Source organism: Pimephales promelas, chromosome 1, assembly GCF_988280905.1.
Source record: "Pimephales promelas chromosome 1, fPimPro1.hap1.1, whole genome shotgun sequence".
NCBI lineage: Eukaryota > Metazoa > Chordata > Actinopteri > Cypriniformes > Leuciscidae > Pimephales > Pimephales promelas.
This window is the reverse complement of record NC_142769.1, coordinates 2,255,303-2,277,768: the sequence shown is the minus strand read 5'-3', so window position 1 is coordinate 2,277,768 and position 22,466 is coordinate 2,255,303. Positions and strand designations below refer to the sequence as shown.

The window sequence follows — 22,466 nt, the reverse complement described above, 5'->3', positions numbered from 1 at the left end:
CGGACGGACGGTTGGATGGATGAATGGATGGTTGATTGGTTGGTTGGTTGGATGGATGGATGGATGGATAGATAGAAGGACAGACGGTTGGATGGATGGACGGTTGGTTGGATGGTTGGACGGTTGGTTGGATGGGTGGATGGATGGATGGTTGGATGGATGGATGGATAGAGGGACAGACGGTTGGTTGGATGGATGGATGGATGGATGGATGGATGGTTGGATGGATGCAAGGTTGGTTGGATGCAAGGATGGATGGTTGGATGGATGGATGGATGCAAGGATGGATGGATGGATGGATGGATAGAGGGACAGACGGTTGGTTGGATGGATGGATGGATGGATGGATGGTTGGATGGATGCAAGGATGGATGGTTGGATGGATGGATGGATGCAAGGATGGATGGATGGATACAAGGTTGGTTGGATAGATGGATGCAAGGTTGGTTGGATGGACGGACGGATGGATGGTTGGATGGACGGTTGGATGGAAGGATGAATGGCAGATGGACGGTTGGATGGATGAATGGACGGATGGATGGATGATGGATGGACAGACGGACGATAGGATGGCTGGGCGAACGGGTGGACGGATGGTTGGTTGGTTGGATGGACGGACGGACAGACAGACAGACGGATGGATGGTTGGATGGTTGGATGGATGGACGGACGGAATGGATGGTTGGTTGGATGGATTTGATGGATGCAAGGATGGATGGATATATGGTTGGTTATATAGTTGGATGGATAGATGGTTGCATGGTTGGGTAGATTAACTGTACCATTCAATCAAATTATCCAAAATGTTCAACTATTAAATATTTTAATCATAGCTTTCAATTATACATTTTTTGGGATATACTCAGGATTGTTAAATATTCATAATCAAGAATGAATATTAACATATTAACCTCCGATTTCAACTCAATCATTTAAAAGCATGGTGTGTGTGAGATAATGAAAGACTTGCACACACACACACACACACACACACACACACACACTTCCTGTATTTACATGATTTATTCCACACAGAGAAGCAAACCGAGTCCCGTGACACACAGTGGCCTTGGGCTGGGAGAGGGCTCATTAATCCGGTCTGAACTCACCCCACCTCCCCGACATCCTGTAGGAGCTGCTTTAAACAATGCCGAGGACTCGGAGTGATACAGGAAATGTAGTTTGTGTTTATTTTTGGTCACTCATTCAGTCCTCAAACCAAATGAGCAGATAGTGGGCCATTCTCATAGAAACTACTGTAAATCAGTTTTCCAATCAGGGATTTCCCCCAACCTTTAACATGAAACCAGAATTTGGTCAATATACTTCTTAAATGCAAGTTTCTCATATAATTAATATAGTCATGAAAATATGTATTTTTATAATCTTCCGTCAATAATATCCAACAAAATCACATCTGCCACTGACCTTACTTTTACCTCAGTTAATGTTACCCAAGTTAACTCATGTACCTAATACCTAATGTATTTATCATAATTTGTTGTTGTTGTTGTTGTTGTTGTTATGGACAAAAAAAACCTTGAAAGCATTGCAAATAAGAATTGCAATTCTCATTAATGTCTCCTACTGTAGACAGCATTGGTAATGAACAGAAAGCAAATAGAGACTATCACAGAATATAAACTCAAACTTAATCTTCAAATTCTTCCAGGAGCAAATCTGTATGTCAACAATTACTTTTCCTAAAGACTCCCAGCTAACAGGGAACTTAAAAAATAAATCAAAAAATAATGTTACCATTACTGAATTTTTGTTCATAACTTGCCAGAACTTTGGCCAAAGTTATCTGGTCTTTAATAATGTTCTCAAAGCAAAAAAAAAAAAAAAAAAAAGTTTAAACATCGTTCCTGGAACTTTTTTTTTTACCTGAAACGTTTAGTTGCACTTTTAAAAGTTATACTTGTTACATTTGAATGTTCTGAAACGTTTCCAGAGTTCCTGCAAAATTGTAAAATTATGGATGTTCGTACCTTAATGTTCGCAGAACCAAGAAAAAAACATTTCAAAAGTATTTTGACCTTTCAGAGAACATTCAAAAAAGATTTTATGACTTAATGGGAAAGCAAAATATTCTTAGCACATCATTTTGTTAGCTGGAGATCTGGGGAAACATTTCCAAAAAACGGTGTAAGAAAGTAACAGCTGACTTCTGTTAAAATGCCATTAAAATCCACTTGTGATCTATTTGGACAGCGTCAAAAGAATTCAATCCAAACACTTATGCAAGACCTCTCTTAACATCCAAAACACTGTCAGTGAGGTGATCTCATCTGCAGCGTGCCTTGCCAAAAGAGGTTATTATCTGAGGCACAGGAAGAAAAAAAAAACAGTCCTATTAATAGCCCTTTGGGGAGCCATCATTTACAAATCTAGAGTGGGGAAATCCACAGAAGGAACCCAGGACAGAAAAACCCTCAGAAATACCAACGGTTGTTTGATCCTCCAGCTGACACTATGACAATATGTGCCAACAGGACCAGGTTTTGGGTAGCTGGTCAAGAAGCGCATTAATTTACAATCCAACACCAACAAACAAACTGAAACAAAGAAAGGAGATGGCTGAAGTTAACTATTCCATGGCTGGGAGTCTAGATCTAGTTTAATGTATCAACCAACTAAATCTTTAAAGCAACACCAAGTAACTTTTCCTACAGGTTGGAAGTGGAATTGCCCATTACCGCTGTGATAAATAACTGATCCTACCGCAGCCGACTGCCGCACACACACTCGCTGTTTATCCAGCGCCGGCTTTGGAATGAATGATGTCCAAAGGCAAGGTAGAGCATGTTGCTTGATTTCATGAAAGTGTGATGTATTGCGACATCAGAAACGAAGAAAAACTAAATAATGACTATTGTAAAGCTTGACGTAAAGCAAGTCAGATTTGTAGTTTTCTTCTGTCTTATTAGAACCACAGAAACGCGACCCGATCTGGCAATCTTACATGGCGTGGTTATAGCAGATATAGGAAGGCATAAGGGTGTCTTTCACCCTGTTACGACTCAATGAACCACTCAAACCATTTTAGAAACATTATTTTAAGGTAAAAAAAATCTTACTTCATGTTGCTTTACATGGGTACAAATGGAAATTAAGGTAGTCTCACATAGCAAATTTAAGCCACTTTTTGCCACTTTTTGTGTGTCGTATGCCTCAGACCATGAAGAGATTGTGGGTGATAGGGTGACCATTGACCAATGGAACAGTCTTTCCTCTATGGGAGAACCAACCATCCATCCATCCATCAGTTCATCCATCCATCTAACAGTCCATCCATCTATTCATCCATCCATCCACCCATCCATCCAACAGTCCGTCTATCCATCCATCCAACAGTCCATCCATCCACCCATCCATCATCCATCCAACAGTCCTTCCATCCAACCAATCAACCAACCATCCATCCATCCAACCAACAGTCCAATCAACCAACAGTCCAATCAACCAACCATCCATCCATCCAACAGTCAACCATCTGCAATCAACCAACCAACCATCCATCCAACAGTCCATCCATCCATCCATCCATCCATCCAACCAACCAACCAACCAACTAACCATCTATCCATTTATCCATCCAACAGTCAACCATCTGCAATCAACCAACCAACCATCCATGCATCCAACAGTCCATCCATCCATCCAACCAATCAACCAACCAACCAACCAACCAACCAACTAACCATCTATCCATTTATCCATCCATCCATTCATCCATCCAACAGTCCATTCATCCAACCAATCAACCAACCATCAATCCATTCATCCATCCAACAGTCCATCCATCCATCTAACAGTCTATCATCCATCCAACAGTCCATCCATCCATCCATCCAACAGTCTATCCATCCAACAGTCCATCCAACCAACCAACAAACCATCCATCCATCCATCATCCAACACTCCATCTATCCAACCAACCAACAGTCCAACCTATCAACCAACCATCCATCCAACCAACCAACCATCCGACCAACCAACCAACCAACCATCCAACCAACCAACCAACCAACCATCCATCCATCCAGCCAGCCAACCAACCAACAGTCCAACCAATCAACCAACCAACTAACCACCTATCCATTCATCCATCCATCCATTCATCCATCCAACAGTCCATCCATCCAACCAACAGTCCAACTAATCAACCAACCATCAATCCATCCATCCATCCAACAGTCCATCCATCCAACCAACAGTCCAACTAATCAACCAACCATCAATCCATCCATCCATCCAACAGTCCAACCAACCAACCAACCAACCAAGCAACCAACCGTCTATCCATCCATCTTTATCCTTTTCATTCATTTCCTTTCTCGATTGTTTGTAATCCACGTAACATTCTGCATGTCCAAGGAAGTAATGTAAAGTGTGACGAAATAAGAGAGGAAGCTCTTGAGGATATCTGAGCAAAAGTGGCCACAGGAGATGCATTTAAAAAGCATTTTAATACTAGGTGGAAACCAGGCCCTAGTATTCCCCTAAGTAATACATTTTGTACCTGAAGACTAAAATCGCATTAAAAAAGGTTATTGCCAAGGGAAAAAAATTGAAATTCTCCGCGCTATGAAAGGTAAAATTCAAGGTCTGCAACAGAACAACATCTTGAGGCCTGAAAAGTCTGTATGGATTAAAATAAATAATACATCAAGTCTTAATGATTACTGAGGTGTTTCATCTTGAAAACGCTTGCGCACAACATGGTGGCATAATCATGTTAAAAATAATCATGAAGTACTAGTGACCTGCAATCGGGTGAAATAATAACGAGCAAACATTGCTTTTCCCAAAACCAATCAAACGTGGGTGGATTTCCTGGATAATTTATTTAAAAAGGTAAGGATTTAAACACATATACCACCAAACAGCTCATCACGAATTAGATTTTAATTAGCACACTGAGCCAAAGCAATTTTCTCAGCGCTAGCACATAACAGGCCTGGCAGGACATCTCAAAGTAATGACGATACTAATTAAAGGCTAGGAGACAGGTGAGCTGTATTACTTGAAGAAGAGCGAAGTGACTGGAATTCCTCAAAGGGGTATGTAAAGGTTAACGAAGTGAGCATTTTTATGCTTATTAATTTCCAATTTGGTGATAACTGCTATCTGTGAACCTCAAATCAAGGACAATATTTGAATAATATATTATTCCAGTAAAAACAACAGGTTGTGAATGAATGCCATTTCATCTCAATTCTATGCAAAGATCATAGAATGATGTCTTTTGTCTTATTTTCTGAGACTACAACTCTTGTTCATGTAATAGACCAGTGTCGTTCTCTTTATATATCAGAGAATAATCATTGTCTGGTGTTTTGGACAGTGGACACAGCTTTCCCATGTTAAAAGATCAGCAACGAAGGAGGATTCAGGGGTTTGTAAATGGCACAGGCATTCTGTCTGAGTCTTCAGCAACCGGTAATGATCAAGCCAAACCAATCTAGAGGTGCAGCATTTAACGGATCGTTGAATAGCAAACTCGGGGGATAAAAGTGTTCTCTCTCTCTCTATGATTGCTGATAAATGCAAGGCAATTTCTTTTTAAACCTACAAATGTCATTAGTATGCATGCTACCAGGTAACTGCAGTTCACAATAACACACACCATTACTTACCAGAGCATACTGATTTGAGCACACAAGGTTTGTCCAAGCAATACAACAAAATGTTTCTGTTTGAATCAATTTTAGCACAAGTCTTTTGGAAGTGCAAACATCATCATCATGTCGACAACATGATCCAATCTCGTCCAGTCTCAGCTACAACTACAGTGTATGAGGGCAGGACAAAGTGTGTTGCGCGCAGGCAGGCGCTGGCGCTGGCATTATGCAGGCAGTTCAGAATCACTTCTTTCTTTTTTCCCCCTCTTTTTATGAGAGGAAATATCCAAAAAAGCTTAAAGGAGTAGTTCACTTTTAAAAAAAACGATTGCTGATAATTTCCTCACCCCCGTGTCATCCAAGATGTTCATGTCTTTCTTTCTTCAGTCGAAAAGAAATTAAGGTTTTTGATGAAAACATTCCAGGATTTTTCTCCATATAATGGACTTCAATGGGAACCAAACAGTTCAAGGTCCAAAAGACAGTTTCAGTGCAAACTGTTCAAAGGGCTTTAAACGACACCAGACGATGAATAAGGGTCTTATCAATCAAAACGATCGCTCATTAAAAAAAAAAAAAATGTTTAAGTTTTATAAGCTCAAATGCTCGCCTTGCTCTGTTCTGTGATGCGCGTTTGTGACTCTCCTGTCCGAACTCGTTCATCAAAATGAAAAAAAATCTTTTTTTCGAGTCATTTCGTTCATTCAACGAACGAAATGAACGAATTGACTCACTCATCAAAATGAATGAACCTTTTTTCGAGTCATTTGGTTCAGTCAACGAACGAAATGAACGAATTGACTTCATTTTGATTTGATTTGTTCATTTTGATGAACGAGTTCGAACAGGAGAGTTCCGAACACACATCACAGAACAGAGCAAGACGAACATTTGAGCTCATAAAACTTTTTCTTTTTTTCTTTTTTTAAATGAGCGATCGTTTTGCTTGATACGACCCTTATTTATCATCTGGAATCATTTAACGCCCTTTGAACAGTTTGCAGTTTGCACTGAAACTCTCTTTTGGACCTTGAACCGTTTGGTTCCCATTGAAGTCCATTATATGGAGAAAAATCCTGGAATGTTTTCATGAAAAACCTTAATTTCTTTTCGACTGAAGAAAGAAAGACGTGGACATCTTGGATGACATGGGGACGAGTAAATTATCAGCACAAGTTTTTTTTTTTTTAAATGAACTACTCCTTTAATGGGGGCACTTTATGAAATGAAAAATGAAATGAAAGTGCACCCTGAATTTGTACATTGTCTCTGGCTAGCACACAAAGCTCTACTCACCAGAGGGGGCGCTGTCACAGTCATGAACGTTACACTTCTTTGTGTTCTTTGGTCGAGGTTCATGATCACAATCCACATGCTCATTTTCGTCCTCAAGCTCGGCCTTAGTGTTGACACATTTGACCAATCGCTGCTGAACGCCTCCTCCGCAGGTCACAGAGCACTGCCAACACACAATAGACAAGCCTGTTAAACACCCAGGACGGTTTCCATCCAGCCTTTAACAATCTTCCATCAGATGCAAAGTTTTGACAACACATGAATGTCTTCAAACGGGTCATATCCTATCATTTTCATTAAGTTTTTTTTTCTATTTTCAGTAGACGTGTTTACATGTGACTAATGTTCATCAATCAGAATGAATCCAATCCAAAGTTTCTGAAAGTTCTGTTTACATGAACCCTAAACGTTCCGGCCCGATTCACATATATTGCTATAGATACCATGAGCATAATCGTCCTTTTTGCCTTATGACACATCTAAGACATTATAAGAGCTTTTAGCAATCTCATGATGAGTTTGTAAGACATGAGATGCGAATAAACATATGCACATTTGTATAGCGTAAAACACGGCAGTGTGCATGTGTTTTTTTATTCACCACACCTTTCAATCCAATTTAAATATCATTCAGATTGAGTTGAATTTGCATCGATTGAAGTGTTTACATGAAGTCTGATTGAGCCACCAATCCAATTATAAATGGATTATTTTAGTGCATGAAAACAGTGACCGTCTCTCTGACCCGTAGAATTAAAAAGGTGATGCACAAAGTTGAATATTTTCTCATAAGAACACTCCCAGACAGCAACATAGTGTTGTTGTCATTCAACCCCTACCACAGGCAGCTTTCACAACCTTTCGGCACATCCCTACCTTTGTTTATGCCCATTACTGTAACTCTCAGATACCCGCACTTTACTTCACTGATTGTCCAATTCTGTTGCTTCCTACGTTTAAGTTTGACATTCTGCACACACTGTGAATAGTCCATTACATATCTTTACCTGAATGAAAAACCGAATGAGAGAAAATTACCCATGAATCATTCTGTAATTTTCGTCCACTATTTGGGATATTGCCATTTTCAGAAATTGCCACAACAGAAAAAAACGACATTAATCTGTAACTTTCAAAGAAATGTTTGCTTGTACATCTTTTTTATTCCTTCTAATACATAATAAATACACTGGCCAAAGTTCTGGGTGGTTGGGGGTTTACAAAAGTATTCTTGTTCACCAATCTTCACTTTTACATTCAAACCAGTCACGAGATGTAACAAGGTTTAGAGCCAGACCGATATTATCGGCTGATATTAGGCATTTTCCAAACTATCGGTATCGGCAGTTATAATGGCCGATAAATTAATATTTCAACATTAAAATAAAAATGGGCGAAACAAGCTTGAAACATGTCATGAGTGTTGGAGTTGTATAGTTTGTCCACCAGAGGGCAATGTTCTGTTGCGACAATAAAAGAAAAAAGTTTCTTTTTAAAATGCATTTTCTTATTATTTTAGTTAAAACTTATACATAACTACAAATAACTAATGTTAGGGAAATCTGTTAATATTTTGTTGCGCATTTCTGGAAAAAAAATAAAAATATCGGCCGATATATCGGAATATCGGATTTTAAAACCAACAATTTTTTGTATCGGTATCGGCCTTCTAAATCCTTTATCGGTCGGGCTCCACTTTCTTCTTCTTTGCAGTCTTCTAGTTTTATGCTGTGTTGTTCGCTCACTGATCTGCACTTATATAACCAAACAGATGTTTTGGGGTTTTAATGTTGTTCAATAAATAAAATCTGAGATTCTGAACAGAAAGCAGCAAATGGTGTCCATCTAATTCCGATTATCTGGGCTATTTGTTTCACATCTTCGTATGCATCAATTGTTATCTAGTGTAGAGACACACTGTTAAACCTGGTGACTTGTAAAAATCAAATGCTTCCTTAAAGGAGTAGTTAACTTTTGAAAAAAACTTTTCACCCCCATGTCATCCAAGATGTCCAAGTCTTTCTTTCTTCAGTCGATAAGAAATTAAGTCAAATGCTCGCCTTGCTCTGTTCTGTGTGACTCCTGTTCGAACTCGTTCATCAAAATGAACAAATCTTTTTCTGAGTCATTTCGTTCGTTTTGTTCGTTGAATGAACCAAATGACTCGGAAAAAGATTCTTCGAGTTTGAACAGAAGAGTCACGAACGCGCATCACAGAACAGAGCAAGGCGAGTATTTGTGCTTATAAAACTTAAACTTTGTTTTTTATTTATTAAATGAGCGATCGTTTCGCTAGGTATGACCCTTATTCATCGTCTGGAATCGCTTAAAGCCCTTTGAACAGTTTGCAGTTTGCACTGAAACTGTCTTTTGGACCTTGAACCGTTTGGTTCCCATTGAAGTTCATTAAATGAAGAAAAATCCTGGAATGTTTTCATCAAAAACCTTAATTTCTTTTCGACTGAAGAAAGGCAGACATGGACATCTTGGATGACATAGGGGTGAGTAAATTATCAGCAAACGTTTTTTCAAAAGTGAACTACGTATGACCCTCACCTGACCCCAGGATCCAGTAATCCACTGATTGCATGGATGGATGTTGCAAGTCTGGATGTAGCTGGGCTTCCCGTCGTCATCACATTTCCCAGTTTCAGGGCAAGTGACCAGCCTCTGTTGCTCCCCAACTCCACACAGCTCTGAACACTGTAGTCATAGATGGAGATGAAGAGAGTCGAGTGAAGGTAAGGAAACAGAACCAAAGAGCTAAGGAGGGGAGACCAGCTCCTTTACCTGCCCCCAAGAGGAGGTGTACCAATCTAAACAGTTGTGGATGTTACAGGGAATCCGGACAGGAGGTCTAGGGGAGGTGGCCTGACAATGAAACGGCCTCAGCAACCTTTGATCCCGTGTGTCGTAACAATGAATCTCTCGAACCTTCACTCCTACACCACAGTTTTTCGAGCACTGCCAAAATAGAAACGTCCATTGTTTTGTCAGTCGCTGGAAATTCATTAATTTTAGGTTTGGCTGCATGCATGTGGACTTACTTTAGTCCACTCTCCAATTTTCCATGCAGAGCAGGGTCGAAGGTAGCAGCGGCGCGCTGGCACGGGCCTAGTAGCTAAATCACAGTCTGATTCTTCACCAGTGCTGCAGGACACTGATCTCCAGATGGCACCAAGCCCACAACTTGTGGAGCACTACCATACAAAATCATTTGTAGTATTGAAGTATCGGTTGACACTGAAACAGGCATGCAAAATTAATTTATCCAAGACCCATTCCTGGATCAACATTTTTATTAACTACCTTATCAAATTACCTTTAAACATTAGCGGTTACGGGCTTCAACAACATTATTATTAATATATCATCCCTTTGATTTTCAGGTTATGAAACCTGGCGTACACATACACACTAGCTATGTTCACATTCAAAGTTTTGAATTTAACTTGGACGATCACATAAAACATTTGCAAAAAATAGCACAGTTTCCATCCAGTGACTTGAAGAGAACAAAATCGTAACTTTCTGATTAACTGCTGCCGCCAATTATTACTAAGAAAATACAATCAATTACCAGTGCCTCAGAACATCCAGATGAAGCGCAATAAATGCGATCATGTTATCTTGCTTCCTTGTTTGAGAATGCAGTCATGTAAGAAAGTTCGGGACTTTCCTGTTATCTGGACCCCACGATGGCCAACCCCTAACCCCGCCCCTAAACCTACCCATCACTGGGGTTAAGACCAATCAGGGATGATGGCATACCCCTAACCCCGCCCCTAAACCTACCCGTCACTGGGGTTAAGACCAATCAGGGATGATGGCCTACCCCTAACCCCGCCTCTAAACCTACCAGTCATTGGGGTTAAGACCAATCAGGGATGATGGCCTACCCCTAACCCCGCCCCTAAACCTACCCGTCACTGGGGCTAAGACCAATCAGGGATGATGGCCTACCCCTAACCCCGCCCCTAAACCTACCCGTCACTGGGGTTAAGACTAATCAGGGACGATGACCTACCCCTAACCCCGCCCCTAAACTTACCCGTCACTGGGGTTAAGACCAATCAGGGACGATGGCCTACCCCTAACCCCGCCCCTAAACCTACCCGTCACTGGGGCTAAGACCAATCAGGGATGATGGCCTACCCCTAACCCCGCCCCTAAACCTACCTGTCACTGGGGTTAAGACCAATCAGGGACGATGGCCTACCCCTAACCCCGCCCCTAAACCTACCTGTCACTGGGGTTAAGACCAATCAGGGATAACATTAGTTCCTAAATGTTATATGGTGGGGTCCGGATAACAGGAAAGTACCGAAAGCTCTTATTGGATAAAAAAAACGTTTTTTTTTTAATACACATTTTTTAATTTATGCACATCTTGGCATTTCCATCCAGTGTTTTTTTTTTTTATGCAATATCCTAAAATTCACATAAAATGGGTGAATGGAAACATGGCTAATGTCTGACTTTAAGGATGGACAGCTGTACCACCTGACCCTTGTATCGATTTTTGTTGCTAAAATAACCTGAAAGACAAAGCTATGTTTGTTTTGAAACCCAAAACTGTGGCGTCAGCATAATTCAAGGACTCTAATCATGGTGGCCGCCTGCTGTTTCTCAGCCCATGCTGGTTTCATATCTAGAGAATGTGAGGAATGCATAATTAGCTACTCACAGCACTCCAGTTGCCTTTTTTCCAGTGTGCAGGGAAGGCCGAGGGGGAAAGGGAAGACATGACCAGCCCAGTGGGCATCATAGGGCTAGAAGAATGCACTGAATGCTCAATGCTAATGTCCTGAGATGGCTGCTCAGTAGGAGTAGAGAGAGTCGGGTTCAGCCCAGTAGGTCTAAGTGTTCGGGAAATAATAATCTCATTGTTGCCAGTCTCTGTCAAGCGAGGTAAGGGGATCGGAGTTCCCCAAGGCTCTATTCTAGGCCCGATTGAACTGTGAAGTTCTGCTGCGATTGTAGTGTCAGGAATCTCAGTCGGAGTGAAGAGTGGGGGCTCAAAGTCACTTTCCGTTTCTGTAGGAGGTAGAGCTGTTGTTCCAGCTGCTGAGGTCATGCTACTGTAATGTTTGGCTGGGATAGAGGAAGTTAGAGACGGAGAAGACTCTTGAGAAAGGCTATCTGAGGTCGTTACAGCGGACCATGGTTCACTAGCCTTCGTTTTAGTTGTTTGGACAGTGAAATCTTCACTGGGAGCACTGCGTAGAAGATCCATTGGTTGAGAAGTTGCACTCAGCGAGACTGGCGGCGAGGTCGTAATCCATTGTAATTGAGTAGTGGGATTATAAACGTGTCTGTTCTCAAACCGAAACAGCCTTTTCGGTTCATAATTTTGAGTACTATGCTGAGGTTGAAAGCTTTCCCAGTCACTTTCACCCACAGGAACATCTTCATCTTTTTGACTGCCTTTGTATTCGTCGTTGTTATTTGACTTTCCGTTCAAGCTTACATGTGTTTCTTGAGTTAAAAAGATGTTTGGCACAGTTCCATATGATAATGTAAGCTTGTCCTGAGGGGACACATCTGCAGTGGATGGAGGTTTCCTTGTAATACTGATGTCCGGACTCAAGCCAATATCAAAGTCTGATGCCTTCAATTTGTTAAATAACCTGGTCGCTACAGAGGAGGGTTCAGTTGTTGTAATGACAGGCAGAAAATAGTCCTCAGCAAATAGCTCATCATTATTTTCCTCCAGTACGTCTTTCTTTTGAGGTCCATGACCTTCAGTAGCTGTAATGCTGTCAAAGCGAATAGTGGTGGGACTGTATTGGTTTGCAGAAGAGGTAGTTACGGGGACATCTGTCCCTCCATGTTTTATTCCTGAGTTATCAAACATATCCTTTTCGTCTTTATTAAGGTCATAAGACAGATCCTCGTGGAATTTTATAAAGTTATAGTCATAGTAAAAATCATCAACTTGAAGATTTTTCACAATCGAATTTTCCGAGGACTTTTCAATATGACTGTAATGTGAGAAATCATCTTCTATAATGTCATTGAGGTCAACATTGCCCCTCGGCTGATTTAGAGTAAGACCGTCATGAGGTATAGCTTTTATCTCATTGAAAAACTCTTTGCTGGACGCTCCACTTCCTGACCAGTCGTTGCCAAAGATGTCCGAGTTTATGGAGCAGTCCTTAGCGTAGCATGGCATGGTTGAATTAGGCTTGGCTTTCGGATCACAGTCTTCACCGGTATTCCAGCTGCAGGTCACGTCACGTATGCGGACACCAGATGCACAGCTCACTGAGCACTGAGGAAGAAGCAGACGGTAAGAGCTGTCAAGTCAGAATATCGATTTAAAAACAGCAAGTGAGACCGTTCTGTATATCAATGAGTCAAAAGAGTTTAAAAGCGTCGCCTTTGTGCAGTTTTATCCCATGAAACACAATCTGAAGCTCGTCTTATGGGAAAGTAGGGAGTAGTCATGAAGCATGTATAGTGTTTGTAGTATCGACAGCATTATTGTGAAGATTATATGTTCACCTCAGCTCAAATATTGTGGTATTGAGATAGTTCTGATAGCATGAAAATGATACTAGTTACAGTCAAATCTACTCAAATCCATAGTTTGGTTCAAACCTTATTTTTTTATTTAATAATAATCAGAAAAAAATAAATCTATATTTTTTAATGCACAGATCATATATATTTATATAAATAACGAGCTGTCAAGCGATTAATCAGGATTAATCGCATCCAAAATAAAAGTTTGTGTTTACATAATATATGTGGGTGCACTGTGTATAATTATTTTATATATATAAATACACATACATGCTTGTATATATTTAAGAAATATTTTCATGTATATACTGTATATAGATTTATATATGTAACACAAACTTTTATTTTGGATGCGATTAATCGCAATTAATCGCGATTAATCGTTTGACAGCCCTAATATACTGTGTATATATATACTGTATGTATAATTATTTTGTATAAATACACACATATTCATGTATATATTTAAGAAAAATGTGTTATTTATAAAATATTAATATTTATATATAATATCAATTATGCATTAATATATGTTCAGTAGGCTATATACATGCAAATATTTCTTAAATACATACATAATCAATGCCCAGAACTAATATATATATATATATATATTAGGGCTGTGCAAAAATTAATTGCGATTAATCACATCCAAAATAAAAGTCTGTGTTTACATAATATATTTGTGTGTGCTGTATATAATTATTTTGTATATATAAATACACACACATGCAAGTATATATTTAAGAAAATTTGTTATTCATATATAAAATATTTATATTTATATAATATAGATTATGTAATTATATATATAAATATACAGAATTTAAGCGCAAATAATTCTTAAATATATACATGCATGCATAGGTATTTATATATACAAAATAATTATATACAGCACACGCAACTATATTATGTAAACACAGACTTTTATTTTGGATGCGATTAATCGCAATTAATTTTTGCACAACCCTAATATATATTTATATATATGTATATATAGCGCTCCTATAATGCTACAATCTCAGTAAAACCTTTCTTCACAGATCATTCTGTACTCTTCAAGAATGTCATAATCTGATTTCAATCATGACAACTCTCAGAGTGTAAAGGATATGACAATGTTGATATGTTTGGTCTTGGCGGAATAGGTATGATACGCTTTTGCTGTTATTGCCGAGAGTCGCTCCTGCCTAATTGCCAATACACACACGACACGCTGCTGTGAGCAAGTAAGACATGCTGCTGCTGTACAATACAGTGTACATGAATTACCCATAGCAGATCTATACAGGTGGAGCTGGGGAAGGTGGAGGGTTTCTGAAACTGCTACAGCAAATGCTGACCGATATTTGAAGGATGAGCAGCGAGCTCATTGGCCACTGAAACAGCAGGACCAATCAGCTGTGCCCTAGAGAGAATGATGTGATTGCAAGCAGGTTGAGTTAAGGACCTGCGCCATCTAGAGTTTCACGACAGAACTTCGTACGTAAAAGCCGGCTCACCTCAGACCAGCTTCCTGAAGTCCAGTCAGCAGGACAGGACACGCGTGTGTTACACGGGACGATTGACTCGGGCTTAGGCAAGTGTTGACATTCAGTGGGCTGAAGCGCTTGTTGCTCATCCAGCCCTAGGCTCCGAATACACAGCACTGTTCTCTTCCTAAGCCCCATGTCCCCACAGCTAGATGAGCACTTCTGCCACTCTCCAACCCACCATCTGATGACAAAGAAACACCACAGGAATTACTGTAATCTTACTGCACTTAAAGGGATACTCCACTTTTTTTTGGAGATAGGCTCATTTTACAACTCCCCCAGAGTTAAACAGTTGAGTTTTACCGTTTTCAAATCCATTCAGACGATTTTTTGATATTTAGAAGAATATCACTTACCAGACAGTTTCTGGTCTCATTGACTTCTATAGTAGGAAAAAAATATACTATAGAAGTCAATGAGACCAGAAACTGTCTGTTCACTGATATTCTTCTAAATATCAGAAAATCGTCTGAATACATTCGAAAACGGTAAAACCCAACTGTTTAACTCTGGGGGAGTTGTAAAATGAGCCTATTTCCAAAAAAAGTGGAGTATCCCTTTAAAGGGATGTGATATTACTCCAAAACATATGATAATAGGTTAACAAAAAATGTAGCCTACTGTTGATTTGATATTACATTGTGGGTGAATAGGCTTGTAACCCAAGGACAATGGTGCCACCAGAATAACAATATTCATGATTCTGAAGCTGAAAATATAGAATTATTTTAGACGAATATTCTTGCACTTTTTCTGACTAGATATATTTAGATGTATTTTTAAATAATGTTGGACACTTTTTACTGGTCAAGTTATTAGCATTATAAGGACCCACAAATATACCTCCATTGCATTATTATACATTATAATCAACATTATATATAGGGTTGGTTATCGAGAATCGAGTATCGATTGGAACCGGGACTAACTTTTCGTTTTTCCCAGAATTGTTCAAAAGTTAAAATTTCGATTCCTTGTTTCGATATTCATAGTCCGCCGACTGGAAGAAGAAATTGTTGAACAACACCAACGAAGAAGCGTTGGCATAACCGCGCGAGTCGAACATGAGTAACTTACGTCGGCGGTCCAAAGTGTGGCTTCACCTTTCTAAAAATAACGAAATCTCGGCAAAATGCAAAATTTGTGACAGAAGGAGTATTTCCTTCAGAAAGGATTATTTCCTTCAGAAAAACCGTTGGTTAGCTAAACTTTTTTGACCCTGCCTCTTAAAAGAATCGGAATCGAGAATCGTTAGGAACCGGAATCGAAACAAGGAATCGGAATCAGAATCGTTCAAATTCAAACGATACCCAACCCTAATTATATATAGTAGTTTAATTTAGTACTGAGAATTTTTTCCTCACACAGTAAGTTTTATTTTGGGAACTATTCACGATACATATTGTTGCATTTTTGTATTGCGATATATTGTGGCACGATATATTGTTACACCCCTAGTCATCGGAGGATTGTTTGTCCAGAGGCTAAAGACTACAGTCAGTAGTCGGGTCTGTCCCGCATGTCCTCAACCCACCCATAGAGGGCGATCTCACTCAGATAATGAACACATAGTGTCGGCCATCTTTGTTTGGAAGCTAAGCTCTTGTTCTGTGGAGAATCTGTCGGGGTTACCATCCTCTTTTTCCCGGACATGTCCGGCCGTCGATATCCGGGATTCAGCTTTTGCTTTCTGCAGTCGCCATTCATTTCGCCATTCACACATGCAATTTTGTTTCAATCTAACTGAATTCATTCCGATTGGTGAATCTGCAAATCGGAATAATTCGCCACAGTAAACATGACTCGCGCCGTTCTCCCGCGGCCCTCACTCGTCCCGCTCGCCACAGTAAACATAATGAACGGCGACTGTAGGACGCAAAAGCCGAATCCAGGACATTTTGGGCGATCTCGAAACACATTTTTGGCCAGACTCATCACAGAGACTCACTAGTAGCCTAGAGTTGTTGTTTAACTACTGCGCTCTGTTACCAGTGGGCGTGGCCTCGTAGGAGCAAGTGCATTCTGGGAGTTGTTGTCTTTCATCCACATAAGCCAAAAATACATGTTCTGGCTTTTCTCAGTCTACAAAGCTCCAAAGTCAAAAGTAATTTCACATTTCTTCTACATAAATGACCCATTTAAATACACATTCATCTTTCCAGAGCTGAAGTATCCCTTTAAAAGCCACCAAGCGTGCTGCTGCTGATGGGTGAGTAAAGCATAGGGCTGTTCAGCAGTAAAACTCACATGGCTGGACATGAGCCCTTATTACAGGTAGTTTGCTTGTCATCAGGCCTAGCAGACTGATCACAGTAATGCTCCTCAACGATCCCAGACGTTCTCTCCACACAGTGTACAACTTGCCTTTGCACACCTGGAAAAACAAAAAAAAATCAGTGGTTTAGAAAAAGGTACATTTGCTAATGCACACAAGTATGCACTTAACATGCGGCAATCACAGAAAAGGGTAAATTATGGAATCGTCTGGCATTTTAACAGAGAAAGTTGACAACTGTACCACAGCCTGCCCTTCTTCAAAGGGAAAAAAGCTCAAATTAATACACACATTTTATATTACAAATATTAAATTATAAATATATATAAATATTATGCAATATTAAAGGTTACCAAAAATCTAAATACGGTTTATTCATTGGATCCCTTATTAAGGTCTTATCCGTTAATGCATTAACTTACATGAATTTGCATTGAACAATGTATTCGGGAACACTTTATTTTTCAACTTGTTTTATTTAATATTTTAACAGATACAAATTTGGATCCTAAAAATGGATTAGTAAATGTTGAAATTCACATGAACTAAGATTATTAAATACTGCAAGTATTGTTCATTGTTATCTCCTGTTAACTAACCAGTGTTTCCCACAATGATTTTCAACAATTTAGTCAAACGTTTAAGTTCATTTACTTTCCATGATCAATTAGCCAATAGGTGTAAACACATTATTTTTCTAATAGTATTATAAAAATATGATCAAATCAGGGGGAAAATGCCAATAAAAGTTTCTTATGAATTTTAACCTTGCACTTTATATATTTTACAATGGTGTTTTTATGATCATACCTGTAGTACTTTGAGGTTCGTCTTAAATATAAAGTGCATTAGAAATAAAATGTATTTTTATTATCATTAATATGTAGTGTTAGTGGCATTTCACTCTCTTTTATGCTTATATTCAACACTAAACTGAAAATTTACCTGCATGACAAGTCTCTTAATATTATTTTATTTATTAATAATTCAGTTTGCCTTTACGAACACGAGCACCAGCCTATAATCTTTTTCTGATTATCCTATTTTCCTCTCTTTGAATGTAAGAACATCTTGAGCTGAGATGAGCAAATTCATGGCCTCTGATACTAACCACCTTCATTACTCTATTACTATTCTACCTTAGAAATTGAATTGACTCTTGTTGTGTACTCTCCTCATCCTCGGGCTGGTCTCGACCTTTATTTGACCGCTTTGAGAAGCAAAGTGTCCAACAAAGAGATAAAAAGACCCACAGTCCTTCACAGGTGTTTGAAGACTGTAATCAGATGAAACAGATGGGCTAAAGGGCCCCGGGGCCCATGTGTCCGTCTGCACTGATTGGTGTGACCCCCAAAAGACAGACCTGATCTCCATGTATACAATGTCATATGTTCAACAGAATCCTACTGAGGTGTATTGCATTCACTTGAAGAAAAAAAATCTACTCTGTTTTTCTGAATTAACCAGTTAATTTCTCATGAGAAAAAAATATTTTGCTCTGTTTTTCTGAATTAACGAGTTAATTTTTCATGGATTTTTTTTTGCTCTGTTTTTCTGAATTAACGAGTTAATTTTTCATGGAATTTTTTTTTTTTTTGAAAAAAACTCAAAAACTTTTTTCTCACGAAAAATTCACTCATTAATTCAGAAAAACAGAGCAAAAAATTTTTTTCTCATGAAAAATTAACTCGTTAATTCAGAAAAACACAGCAAAAAAAAATTTTCTCATGAAAAATTAACTCATTAATTCAGAAAAACAGAGCAAATTTTTTTTCTCATGAAAAATTAACTCGTTAATTCAGAAAAACAGAGTAGATTTTTTTTCTTCAAGTGAATGCAACACGCCTCCGTAGAATCCCACATTAGAGGTGTTGATTTAAAATGTTCATTGGTGGATTAATTATGGAAAAAATAACGATAATTCTTAATCGTGTTCAGTGTGAAAGGCCCTTTACACTGCATGCAGTTTAGTTATGAACAAGATGACTGCATGATCAAGCCTTATTAGAATACAGCTAAAAAAAAAATGTCACAAAAATTCAAGATATGGGGGCAAAAATGCCCCAGATGGGTTTTTGTCTCATGTTTATATCATATGATATATTGGAAAGGCTGAAACTTTCGTGATGATGCAGCACTGACCTGTGAACTGCACAGAGCATCATTCACATTCATGTTTTCACCACATAGCATTATTAGAATAAAAAAAAAATACACCGTTCCATGGCTTTAAATCATTTGGGTGTCATTTCTAAGCCAAAATTGATGTGTGATTAATTCGCAATTAATGTAATTAATTCGATTAAAAGCAGTGCTATCTTGCATTTCTTTCAGTTGCACCAGATGACTTTGCCCACACACACACACATATTTAATCATTTATTGGCTTAGCCAGATCTTCAGAATGACAACGGTCAGTGCGAGTGACGTCTAAAGCTGAGACTAACTCAGTTCATAATATCATTTTTGCATGATAAATGCATAGCTCAGCTTATTTTAAAACATTATTTGATGTCCTGGGAACCCTTCATTTGAGTTTGGACCGACAAAGCTTTAATTCTGCTAATTTTGATATAGAATAATTGATTTACCTGCTGTGCCAGATCAATTAAATGATGCCATTTGTTTGAGCACTTCAGTCAAATTAAAGATGAGCAGCGGTTAATTGCATCTAAAGATGAACATATTCACTCTAACTCTTCAGAACTAGCCCGAATGGTGCTCTTGGGGTAGACATGGACACATTTTTTGTAATATTCAACTTCATTTTCATATTTTATTACAAATAACATTACAAATAAATGTTAATTAAAAACTATATGTGCTGTGCAATGACCTTTAAAATGAACAAATGTTACAAAGAACACATTTAGCTAAAGACAATTTCATGTGAAACTATCCACTGATCATAATCAACGAGAATCAATACAATGTACTTTAATTTCAAGAGGAGTTACTTGAGTGAAGTAGTAAAATATACATCAGAAAAATAAATGACAGAATAAATCAAATTTGCCTTCGCACTATTAAAACATCCTGCATAGCTTAAAGAATTCTCCTCATGAAATTTTTCATTTATTTAATCAAGCTCCAAAAATGGCTCATTTTGATATTTCGGGATCTGTGACATCACACAGGCAAATATATTTGCATATGCCCGCCCCCAGAGCAAGACATCAACCAATAGTTTTACAGCATGAATCCACTATAGGCTCCGCCCCCTGGCATTCAGTCATGCCTACACTGACAAATACAAATAAAATCCATTATAATGACTGATGCTGTCTACACTGATACAGTAAACAGTTTCTGACGTACTCCACATGCTTAATAATGCTTTGTCTGTAAATGATGGTTTTATATGGATAACGTTTTCAATATCGAGTGGGTGTTGATACTGTTTCCTATGCAATGATGTTAGCCAATATTAATAGTGAGCGTTTACTGACAGCCTTAAAGGAGCCGCGACTTAAAACAGATCATTTCAGGGTGAGAATGAAGGTAGAAAATAATAATTTTCTGCATATATATTTGTGTTTTTATTATGCAAAAAAACTTTATTAACATCATAAGTGAACCCTTAACCCCTTCGCTGTCACCCCCCTTTTTGAGAATGGGGGTTTAAATGCACTAAATGGCTGTAATTCAAGAGTGTTTGACTATATACCCAAGTTTGGTCTTGTTTTAAAGCAAACACTCAGCAGATTATTGCTGAAGTGAAAACACTTCGAAAAATGAAAGTATGAAAAAGATATGGAGGTTTAAATTTACAGTAAATCAAATATACTGTACTTTATATTTTTTATTTTATATAAATTTATATTTTACAAAATATTTGAACAGTTTAGATGCAAAAGCCTCTAAATGCCATTTGAAATGTTCTTCTTTAATGATGATTTTTATCAAGCTTGTATATTGAAGTTCAGTAATTTCACTCAAATAATAATTAATAGGTAATTATCATTGCCATTTAAGTGAAATCACTGAACTTAAATATGCAAGCTTGATAAAAATGATCATTCTAGAAGAAAATTTCAAATGGCACTTGAAGGCTTTTGTATATGAACTCTTCATTTTTTACTCTAAAATTACTATAAAATCAAAGCCATAAATCTAAGGAACATATTAAAATAATAATAATAAAAAACAATCCATGTCAATACCGCTTTAAGAAACTCTATCTGGTACCTCAAGTATACAAAGGATGAGATATTCAGTCTAATCAGGTCAGTATACAAACCTCTTTCTATTAGTAAAACTATATGAAATGATTAACAAATAAATGTGTTGTATACGATTGGTTCAGCTTCAGCAGCTTCTCTAAATCATTTCTACCAACTCTCCACTTGCTAGCACTTTTCTATCTCTAAATGAAAAGAGTTGTATAAAACTTTAATCCCAGTGTTGATCCTTATGAATACATCATTTAAACGATACATTTACCAAAGCTTCCCACAGAGTGCAATTGCATGCAAATCCTTAAGCCTGTGATTTCAGCTGCCTTGTCAAATACAAAAAAAGTTCAATTTTTTCAGATTAAATATTGGTCTCTGAGATACAAATAACAAAATATGCAGCAAAATCAGAGGTAGTCCATCATGAGGAAAAGATTTTTGTAAAAGGAGCTTGTAAAAACTCTCGGGATGTTCGTCATAATTACACTTTGATTATCATATAGCCATTTGTTTAACGGAGAATGAACGACACTGCAGGAACTTCAAATGTACTTTCTTAAACATTGACGATAGTATTTCTTCCTGCATGGCTCCTAATTACATTCATTACAACAGCGGCAGATCATTAACTGGAAATGATTAGATTGACCCGCCAGCTGGCCCAAAAAAATACCCAGCTGTGATCCCTGGGTCAAATTAGACACACTTTAATCACGAATTCAGAGAATGTTTAATGGTATTTAGAGAACAACAAGTCTAAAGACCCCATTTGTTGCTGAAAATTGTGAAAGGCCATAATTTGTCTTAAAATATGGGAACATTCAGTGACTTTTCTATTACTTTTTTTGCACGCTCTTCTTGACTATATATCCCATTGTCTCGTTTTATTGACCCATAGACAATAAAAAGCAAAAAACTCCTATGTTCAAGTGTTATAAAAATGTGTACAAAATGTTGTTAACTTTTTTTTTGGGTGGGTGGGGGGGGGGCGGGGGGGCGGGTGGGATGACCATGTTGGAAGGGGGAG

At 38.3% G+C, this 22,466-nt stretch overlaps 1 protein-coding gene across 3 annotated transcripts in view; it reads right to left on the bottom strand.

Moving 5' to 3' along the window:
• The window catches only part of adamts7 (ADAM metallopeptidase with thrombospondin type 1 motif 7), a 73,869-nt gene that overhangs the window by 2,804 nt on the left and 48,599 nt on the right, over positions 1–22,466 (bottom strand). For 2 of the 3 annotated variants that reach the window (XM_089134640.1, XM_089134662.1), the window contains 7 exons: positions 17,237–17,363; positions 14,957–15,170; positions 11,611–13,197; positions 9,971–10,123; positions 9,714–9,887; positions 9,480–9,626; positions 6,924–7,086 (listed from right to left, as the gene is read on the bottom strand). In XM_089134640.1, coding sequence (XP_088990766.1) covers positions 6,924–7,086; positions 9,480–9,626; positions 9,714–9,887; positions 9,971–10,123; positions 11,611–13,197; positions 14,957–15,170; positions 17,237–17,363 — 2,565 coding nt within the window. Of the gene's footprint in view, positions 1–6,923; positions 7,087–9,479; positions 9,627–9,713; positions 9,888–9,970; positions 10,167–11,610; positions 13,198–14,956; positions 15,171–17,236; positions 17,364–22,466 lie in introns of those variants that run through there. The other variant, XM_089134692.1, reaches the window with a different exon arrangement.